This window comes from Fukomys damarensis, unplaced genomic scaffold (genome assembly GCF_012274545.1).
Source record: "Fukomys damarensis isolate Sample0158 unplaced genomic scaffold, DMR_v1.0_HiC HiC_scaffold_28, whole genome shotgun sequence".
Classification (NCBI taxonomy): domain Eukaryota; kingdom Metazoa; phylum Chordata; class Mammalia; order Rodentia; family Bathyergidae; genus Fukomys; species Fukomys damarensis.
The window spans coordinates 39848144-39858196 of record NW_022900940.1 but is presented as its reverse complement, the minus strand read 5'-3'; the positions used below and the strand labels follow the sequence as shown (position 1 = coordinate 39858196).

At 45.9% G+C, this 10053-nt stretch overlaps 1 protein-coding gene across 1 annotated transcript in view; it reads left to right on the top strand.

The window, feature by feature from the left end:
• Cacna2d3 (calcium voltage-gated channel auxiliary subunit alpha2delta 3) overlaps nt 1-10053 on the top strand; it is a 650190-nt gene that overhangs the window by 204744 nt on the left and 435393 nt on the right. The window contains exons 6-7 of the mRNA XM_010643030.2: nt 3404-3464; nt 3557-3707. Coding sequence (XP_010641332.1) covers nt 3404-3464; nt 3557-3707 — 212 coding nt within the window. The remainder of the gene's footprint in view (nt 1-3403; nt 3465-3556; nt 3708-10053) is intronic.

The window sequence follows — 10053 nt, the reverse complement described above, 5'->3', positions numbered from 1 at the left end:
TAAATATATATATATAACATTGGAACAGACAGTGGACTCTCAGGGTTCCGCTGTCACCAAGCTGCACTCAGAAAGAGAAAATCTGACCCAGATTTTGCTCAGAGTAGAGCATGGTGGGGAAGGCAGCCTGCCCAGCAAACTACTAGCACCTAACCGTCTGACCGTGCACACAAGAAATCCTTAAACTATGGTCTCAAAGGCGTTGGAAAACCAAGGGTGTCCTTGTGAAGGATTTGTGCACTAGGGGAGGTTAATTTATGTGCAAGGCTTTTATCAGTCAGAACAGTTGGATCAGAAATGATTATAGTCCTTTCACGACATTTTGGGCAGCATTTGAACTTTGTAAAATGCCTGCATCTTTTCTGTATGAGGCGAGATGTGAGACAGTGTCCTCTACCGGTACTTCATGGTCCTGGCAAGTGGTTCTAAACACAGAGAGCCCTCATCTCCCTCTCATAAGGTGACTAGAAGAGCAATCATGAACTTTTTACTAGGACGTATTTTGTGTCAGAACCTGCACTTCCATTTTTAGAGCAGTATGCAAGTATGACTCAGTGGTGAGTGTGTCTATCCTTAGGAAAAATGAATCTTTCTTCATTCTTACAGAGGTGTCCTAGGTCCCGCTTTGTACCAGGCGCTGTGTGGACCTGCGTGGGGGCTGTCTGCCTCCTCATCCTCTGCTGTTGGGAAGCGCTCTCTTGTGGGAGAAAACATTTTTATCAGGGGTTGTACCTGGAAGTGACAAATACGCAGTTCTAATTAGCTCCAGGGAGAAACACTTACTGGCTCGTGTAACTCGAAATCCGTTGTGCTGCTTTGGTACACTGTTGGATTTCAGCACTCAACAATGCCATGCGCCTTTGGATCTTTCCCTCCATCTCTCATTCCTGCCTTTTTCCGCATTCACCTTGTTTCACTGACAGGTGGTCACCTCTTGAAGAGATTAACTGTGGGCTTGCAGAATTTCTCCCTGAGGGCCCCAGGGAGGGGAGAGCATGTGTTCCAGTAGTTTGGGCCAAAGTCCAGGGATTACCCTGCTCTGGGTCAGTGCCCATCACCAAAGCCAGTGAATCTGGGCAGTGGGCAGGGTCCACATCTGAAACCACAGGCACCAGGCAGGACTACTGTGCTCTTGAGTGGAGAGGAAGCCCAGAGGAGGGTGTATCGGCAGCCCCCATGGGGTAAAAGATGACTAGATCATGGTAAGAGGGTGTTTCCTGCTGAGATGCGGGACATGAGAGCTGTCACGGAGTACTGGGACGATGTACCAGTCCCTGGGACTGAGGGCGAAGGAGTTCCTCGAAGCAGGATTTCAACAGGTGTTGGCCTGTGGTGATTGTCTGTACCCACACAGAGGCCTTGCAGGTTCAAATTGTGGCATATGGGCACGTGAGGGCACACGCACAGTCTAGAACTTTACACCGTAGTGTCTGTGCCACGCTGGTGTCCCTGCTGTAGAATTTCAGAATGTGCAGGCAGTGAGAGGGCCTCAGGTGTCCTTTCCAGGGTGTACAGCCAGTGGTGTGTTCGTTTAACTCTGCTCCTGTAGAGCTTCTCTGGGAACACTATCGCAGAAATGCCTGCCTGCGTAAGGAAGAGAAACGGGCCAGGAGTGGAGGGGCACAGGTCTCAGTCCTGGGTGGGCACCACAGTAAAATCACAGGACATTGGCTCAAGGGTGGCTTTTGGACAAGATGACCCCTCTGGGCTCATCCATCCCGATTTCGAGTGAAAGTGTGATGTTTATTATTCTATTCCATGTGGCTATGCCCGGAACGGCCTTGAGGTGCTGCCTTTGTCCTGCTTAATGTGTCCCTTGTGTCCAGATCTCCCTGGGCCAGGCCGCTGGGTTTCTGCTGCTGGGCATGGGCCTTCTCTGAGCACAGCCCCCCATCACTCCCTGTCCTTCAGCTGGACAGGCTCCTCGTAGCCTCGGGATCCCCACATTCTTCTCTGCTGAGGTATTTACTAGTCTCCACCACAGCCCCTTTTTAAAGAAGTCATTCTGTTCTTGGGTTTATACGAAACAGTACATCGGCTAAGTTTTAAATAAATCGCATTCGTTTCCCTTTGTGTACAGTATCTTGTCTTTATTGCAGAAGTTTGTCTTTATTGCTTAGTGACCTTCCACTGGCAATTCCTTACACTTTCGTTTTCTAATCCCTTAAGGGGAATTTTTCAAAGTAAGCACAGGCCAGGGATGACGGATGGTACACATGTGTGATCCTGGGAGGCTGAGGCAGGACGAACACAAGTTTGAGCCCAGCCTGGGCATTTTAACAACTTAGTGAGACCTTGTCTGAGAATGAAAAGAGCTAGGACGTAGCTCAGTGTGAAGGTGCTAAATTCAGTCTTCAGCCCTGAAAACAAAATATAGGCACAAGTGCAAATGGGAATCACAGGTAGAAGAAGGATGGGTATGACATCCTTTGGGGTGCAAGTCACTGCTCAGGGCCACCTGTGTGATTGTTTACAGATGTGCTCTTAAACTCACACCTGTTCTATCGCAGCATGATGCAAAAATCTGGCATCCTTAATTGGAAAGGAGACACTATCATAATCAAAGTCAGGATTTTCTCCTCTGAAAATAACTTCCCTGTTTTTATTTTCTTATCTCCAAAGTCTATATTTCAAATCCTCCATCCATGAGCAGCACTGATATTGGAAAATTATTTTCTTACTTATTTTATAAGCAGCAAACACCTTCTTTTTAAATGAAATGTTATTCTTAAAAATAAGTTGTAAATAGATAAGGTCAGTCTTGGCTACCTCCTGACCAGTTTTCAAACTACAAGTGTAAGGATGCTGGATTGATTTTGCATATAGGGGATGACGGTTCTTAGGGTTGAGGATCTGAAATTCTGACTCTATTATACAGCATAATTACAGCCATTTTATGTCATTTCAACGTGGACACCCAGACTCAATTTCTGATTTTAAAAACAGGAGCAAAGAGGGAGTGGGCCTGTATATATTCTGAGTTGGAAAAATTGTCCCATATGATATCTGCCCCCAGCATGTGCTGTAAACATTATCCCACCTGTGTCCAAGATGCGCCAGGTTTGGCCTAGAGCTTTCTAAATAATGCCACCTGCTCCAATGTGCCACATAGTGAGAAACGGTCTTGGCTGGAGTCGTGTCCTCTCTGGGTGGAGAGGGCAGCATTAGAGGTGTTTCCATACCTCAGGAGATTGCTGGAGCAGCTGGGCTAAGGCTGTGTCCATGATAGGGCTATGATGGAAATGCGCCTTCCCAGAGTAGCTTGTGGAACAAGCCCTATGGCTGGTCTCTGCATGCGATTTTTCATCCTGTCCATTCAGTCAACAAAACAAGAACAGCCTTGAAATGTTATGAATAAATATTTGAAGTCTCTGGGTTTCTCATAACCCCTTTATTCTTCTAGGGATTAAATGGGAACCAGATGAGAATGGAGTCATTGCCTTTGACTGCAGGAACCGAAAATGGTAGGCAGTGGTCACATCTCTTAGTTATTTCTCAAAGAGAAAACCTAAAAAGAGGCTGGGATCCATTTTTACTTAATTTTCTCCTGACCTAGGTACATCCAGGCAGCAACTTCTCCAAAAGATGTGGTCATTTTAGTTGACGTCAGTGGCAGCATGAAAGGACTTCGTTTGACTATTGCGAAGCAAACAGTCTCATCTATTCTGGATACGCTGGGGGATGACGACTTCTTCAACATTATCGCCGTGAGTGCAGCTGTGGTGTGCTTTCTTGGCACTTAGGGTTCATTTGCTCTTTTAGCAATAACCAATTTGCATTGTTACTGCTTTCGGACACCCGGTATCTAGAGGATTGGGTAGCCCCAAGCTGGCTCATGGAATTGTCAACAGTGGAGGGGCTTTGAGAACAGTGCTCTGAGCACATTTAACTCTGCAGCCCCTCTCATCTGGAGGAGCGACCCTCGATTGTTGTCCTTGGGAACCAGGCTTTTGGAGCCTTGAGGAATGGCCCTCCTCCTTAACATTCTAGACATTCTCACATGGAAATGAACTTCAGGCCAGATTATCCTGATGACAGTGAAGGTGATAACAATCATAAAGATGAAATAAGCTACACAGGGAGAGTTGTTCAAACCTTGTAATACTTTATCTCATCTTCCGAAACAAAGGTGCGTTTATTAAATGCTGGTGCCTGCCTTGCTCCTAATACTGTATTTGCCCTGTCTGTAGCAACTCCAGGAGATAAGGGGTGGATGACGGGGATGGATGGAGTGTCAGTGAAATCGTTCAGGGTCACCGAGCTGGGAAGTGGGGGACACTGGAAGCAAGCTGGGGCTGGGCAGTACCACATGGTCTGGAAAGGGACACTCGGATTTCGTTCTCAGTTGTTTTCTTCTTTTCCCCAGCTCTTCCGTATGACCCTCCAAAGTCATAACTAGCCTGATGCTTTTCCTGGAGTTGAGTGCATAACTAGGTGCTCATGTGTGGTGGACACGAGAGCTTGGCTGTAGCCTGTCTGTTTGGGACAAGGAGTGGTGGCAGGGCCAAGGTGAGGGGCACAGAGCTTGGGCTTAGGAGTTGGTTCTGCCTCAAACAGTTGTGCATCTTGGCGAAAGCTCCTTTGACCAGCTCATCAGCTGTGAAGTGGGACACTAATGTCTCCTGGGGTGGCTGTGAGGGTGCACCTCTGTCAGACTAGGGCACAGGGCTCCTTCTGCTAGGGGTAGGAGATGGCAAGACGGGTGCCCACCGGGGACTGTTGCCCTGCTGTCTGCATGGCTTCCCCCAGTCCCTGAGCAGAGTATCATCACAGAGCTCGCGTCAGGACCGCCTTCTGCCCGAGGACGCCCGCGTGACACCCACAGTGTCCTGGAAGTCAAGGGCACAGGTGTGTAAGTGACCTTACGGTTGTAGGGCATTGCCCGAATGTCCTGCCCACATGTTTCTTCCTTTCAACGTCTCAGAACAGATGGGACAACTGCAGGGAATCCTTTAGCTTCAAGTTTTAAAGAGCCCTAAAGAGGAAGAGAAGAGGGAAGCGATTATTTTATTCTTTCCATGCAGAGGTTAGTTTTGTTCATTCGGGCGCATCTCCCCAGCACCTAGGATAGTGCTTGGCAAACAGGAGGAGTGTCGGTGTTGGGACGAATAACAGCACTGCCTTCCACGGTGCTCACTGTGTGGACACCACTGCTGCGTGTGCCCTCTTTAGTTGATCTTCTTGACTCTGCATCCCAGCTCTGTGTGTGCGGCATGGAGACAGAGGCAAGAGGCTGCAGTGACTGTCACAAGGTCACCGTGCCAGAAAACGTGGCACTGTATAGTCACAGCCATGTGGCTTCTCTGTGTGCTACCGATCCGGAGAAGGTATTACTGGAGGCTCGCTGGTGAAAACTTAGGGTTTTCTAATGAGGAAAAGTTACTGGAGTTTCCAACGTTCTCATGAATATGCAAATGTGGTCTGATTCCACACATCCAGAAGCATTTGCAGATAAGAAGCAGCTAATTTGGGACTATCTTTCCTATTAATCTTTAATTAGTCATTATGGAAGTATCAGAAATCCACATAATAAGGAGCTAACTAATTACATCATGCATCCTTTATCAGTGAGAATTTATTGTTCTGTTAACAAAACCAATTGATTGAAATAATCTGTGTAAGTTGATTAAGATACAAACAGTGTCATCTTAATAATGACAAGAGGGTGATTAAGTCAATTAAAAATAGTCATGCCAGTTATGAAACAGCTAAGAAAAATTTTTTCTTTACCCCTAATTGTCTCTTTACAGAAAAAAACCCATTGGTGGTCCCATTAACCCTCACTGTACATCTGTTTGTTAGTGTTCAATATAAGTGATGAGCTTCAAGACCGTTTATGTAATTATTGTGACAACTAGAAAGACTCTCTGAACTTTTAAATTGAAGCCTTTATAGTAGAATCATGAACTCTTTTCCCCTGATGTGTAAGGAAATGGGCCAGATATAGTAATGAATTTATATTAGAAGCCCAAAGTCATAAAGAAACCATTAATTAACAGTAAATTTTCATGTTGATTACTTTCTAATGTAAGCAACATATGTAAAAATTTTAAACAAGTCAGAAACATTTTTATTCCTCTTCCGTTTGGCACATATTCTTCCAAATTTTTTTCAGGAGCGTTCATAATTGTTCTATAAAAATAAAATCAGACTTTACAGAATATTTAGCAGCTTTCCTCTGCACTCTGTGCAGTTCAGTGTTTTTGAATAGCTGGGCCTTTCATCGCATCCAGCCTATATCCAGTGTGCAACTAGCCCTCCTTGGCTGGGCATTACGGTGTTATGCACCTATTTTCTACTCGCAACTGCTACAGTGCGTGGATTCTTCATTGTGTGGAATGCCCTGAAGAAATTGTATCTATCTTTGCAGGGTTGAGTATATTTCTGTCAAATAAAATCTAAGATACAATAGTTGCATCAAAGGGTATACACTTACGTCTTCCAGAATGTCCGCGGAGCAGGGTGTAGTGTTTACACATTTACGAACAGCTGGAGGACCCTAAGTCATAGATGCCCGCTTGATAAGACTGGACTTGTGTTCCCGTGAATTCCCTCTCTCCTCTTGGAGGGGACGTCACCAGTTCGTCACCTTGCCCCGACTTTCCCGTCCCAAATTGCCATCTTCCTCCATCGCTTCCTCCTTGCATGTTTGCTCTAGTGATATGGTGTGGATTTTTTGGAGTCTTTGGAAAATGGTTACTTGCCTCTTACGACCCAAACTCAGGTTATTGTCGGTGGAGCGGATGGGATGTTTGCAAGTTGGTTTGAGTGCCTTCTTCTTGTGGGGTAGAGTCCATGCACTGAAGAGGACATTGTTACCTTTCCCTTCCTCTCCCTGGCAGCCTTTCCTTGCTTGCTGGGTTCTTGTTGGACAAGATGCTTTAGTGTTTCAGAGAGAAAGTGAAGAATGCAATCCTTACTTTTAATGTCAGAAGCCCTCACACACTGTGTTTTAATTTATACAAATCTAACTTGTCATTATCCTTTGATTTTCAGTGTCATAAGGAGGGGGGCAGGTGGAGGTTTTAGTAGTAGGAAAAGACTTTCCTTGGCCATTTGACTGTTTTTATATGTTTTATTTAATTCGATGTGAAGTGTATCTTATATATTATACCCAAACCTTCTGATCCAGGTCCTTCCAGACAATCGACACAGAAGGACCGTATTAAAAGTTGTTTTAGTTTTGATGAGCAGGGTATGACAAATCTGCTAAAACCGATGAACTTTCTGATTGAATTATAAAAGAATAGGTGAAATATAAGAGTGATTTTGTGCAGCTAACGTTAAAATTTAAGGTCAAACCACTGGTGCCTGAAGGGAGATGTGTCTGACAAAAGAAAAGGCATTATTTTTCTGATTCCCTTTGAAGTCAAACTCCAAGCACTGCGCCAAGTGAACAGCATTGTCATAAAAATGAGGGCGCTAATTCTGTCCAGTGCTGAAGCTTGCAAAGTGATTATTACAGGTGCCTGAGCTGAGTGTTAAATGAACACAGTATTAACTGGGCTGCCGTGTTGAAGTCACTTGAGGTCCTCCTGCAGCCCGTGGTTGTGCAGAATGGAGAGCAGCATCGTTTGTTCATTCACCGTGGAACTTTCTGGTGTCCTGGTTTTAATTTGCAGAATTTTCTTTAGAACAGTTTCCACAGTGCTTTGCCTGCCATAGATTTGCTTTGTGAAGTAATCGATTCCGTACTAAAAGTAGGAAGAGGGTATTTTCTTTCAGTGCTCGTTTGTCCCGTACCACTAATTACGTCCAGTCATGTTTCAAATGAGAAAAGAAGCTTTTGTGACACGGAAGATCCCCAGGTTGCCTTCTGTCAGTGAAAACATTGTGGGTTCATCTGCTCCATTACATAATCCCCACACATTTTCCTTCTGAGGCTACTTACTCAAAAGTGCACCAGTAAAACCATAAAAATATTTAATAGATTCCTAGCAGTTTTGCATCAGTTTCTCACATTACATGAACATGCCAGCATTTTAATAATATAGGATTTGGAGGGAACTTTAATTCTCTAAAACATAGCCACTTACTTCCTTTAGTTTCCGTTTACTTGTTTTTTGAACAGGGTAGAGATTCTTACCTTATTTTTTGCTTCTGCACCAATTTTTTTTTTTCAGCATTTTAATAATATAGGATTTGGAGGGAACTTTAATTCTCTAAAACATAGCCACTTACTTCCTTTAGTTTCCGTTTACTTGTTTTTTGAACAGGGTAGAGATTCTTACCTTATTTTTTGCTTCTGCACCAACTTTTTTTTTTTTGCATCTGTTCCTGGTTTTCCCACTGATCATCTCTATAATTTTGCCTCTTCATTTCTTTATTCTGGCTGGTTCATTCGGCAACTGTCAGTGCTGAGGCTGCCTTTATAGACAGGGAGGAAGGCAGCTGTCTGTCCTCGTGGCCTTTGAGCTTTATTGTATGTGAGCACCAGTGTGGGGAGCAGGAAGAGGTGCTGACGGCGCAGTGCAGCCAGTGCAGTCTGGAGGGGCACAGAGATGGCCTGCGACCATGTGGGGACTGGATGGCAGCTTCTTGGAGGAAGTGAGGACTCAAGGAGCCCTATGAGTAGGGGTCAGGTGCACAGAGCCGCGCAGTCCAGGGAGGTGAGCGCTAACAACTAGCAGGCAGTGATGTTTGCAGCCGTAGGACCCACCCCACCCATGCAGGCAGGAGCTCATTGTGTCTGGAGCGCTCGTGTGCTTGTGTGTGTGTTGTGGGTCAGCTGGAAAATGGTGAGGAGAATGGGCTGGCGTGGGAGACCCGGCCATCTCAGAAAGGCCTAGTTAGCCCTGTGGAGAAACTGGGGCCTCCTTTGGAGACTGTCGTGGCTGCAGAGAACTCAGCTTCAGAGTGGTGTGGAGGTTCTGCCAGCCTCTCCCTCCTTACTTGGATCTTGCTTTGTCCTCTTTTCTGGATGACTGGTGATGCTGGGTTAGTCCTGCAAGCTGCACTGCTTTCACCCACCTTGCCCAGCTGCCAACCTTGAACAGGGCTCAGATCCTTCAGTATCCCCCGAGCCCAAAGTCAGCTGTCTTTCTCTCGCCTCCTCTTGGGCTGCAGTACCTGAGCTGGGGGAATGGAGCGGTTCTGCGCTCCTGGGGAAGCTTGTGTGAATTTTGGGGGGATGGCCATTCATTTAAAGAAAGTTAAAACTTCCCATTACTATTTAGATCATCATTAACATTCCTACTGAGGATCTCTGTGTGTCAGTAAAAGAGATGTAAGGAATGCTTACAGAGATTGGGCAAAGGGAAGGAAAAGGACAGATAGTGATGTGGCTCTTATGGTCAGAGCCTAGAGTTTGATGTTTGATAGGGGGAGAAAAGGATGTTCCTTCAAGAGGAAGGATGCAGTCTTTGATCCTCAGAAAAAACAGTGGTTTTGTCTTAAGCCTAGTTTATTTCTACATATGCCATTGCAACATCATAGGGAATTCTTTTATCAGGGAAAGGAAAAGCAGACTGTGTCAGGTGTAATGAACATATTCGTTAATTATTAGACATATGAAAAAATGGTATGTGGCCATGCCATTGTGATCACGCTGTGTCCCTGACACCCAGTGCGTGCTCAGTTAGTGATCAGAGAGCAAATAAAGGGGTGGGAGGTTCTGTGGCGATGCCTTCTAGGGGGCCATTGAGCAGTGCATCGGCTGCACTGGTGGCCATCGAGTGGAACAGTGGGTTCCGGCTCCTATCTCAGGCTGTCAGACAGTCACTTGTGCCAAAGGGTGCAGTGTCCATGCTCTTTCCGGAGGAAGCCGAGAGTGCGTTATCCGCATTCCCATGAACGGGTCACTTGCTATTGCTACATTTCCCCCCCTTGCAGGAATCTGAACGGTGCCATCGTAGGCTGGACCTCTTTGTCCTCCTGTGCTTGCACACCTGCTAAAAATGCATAATCGTGGGTTGATAAGGCCCCATGAGCACAGCTACAACCCATAGCTGCCATCATTATTCAGCCCTGCTCCTGATGAGCAACCAGAACGCCCCCATGTGTTCTAAGCCAAGTCCCTGGTGGGCAGCCACAACTCCTTCTCACCACACTCTC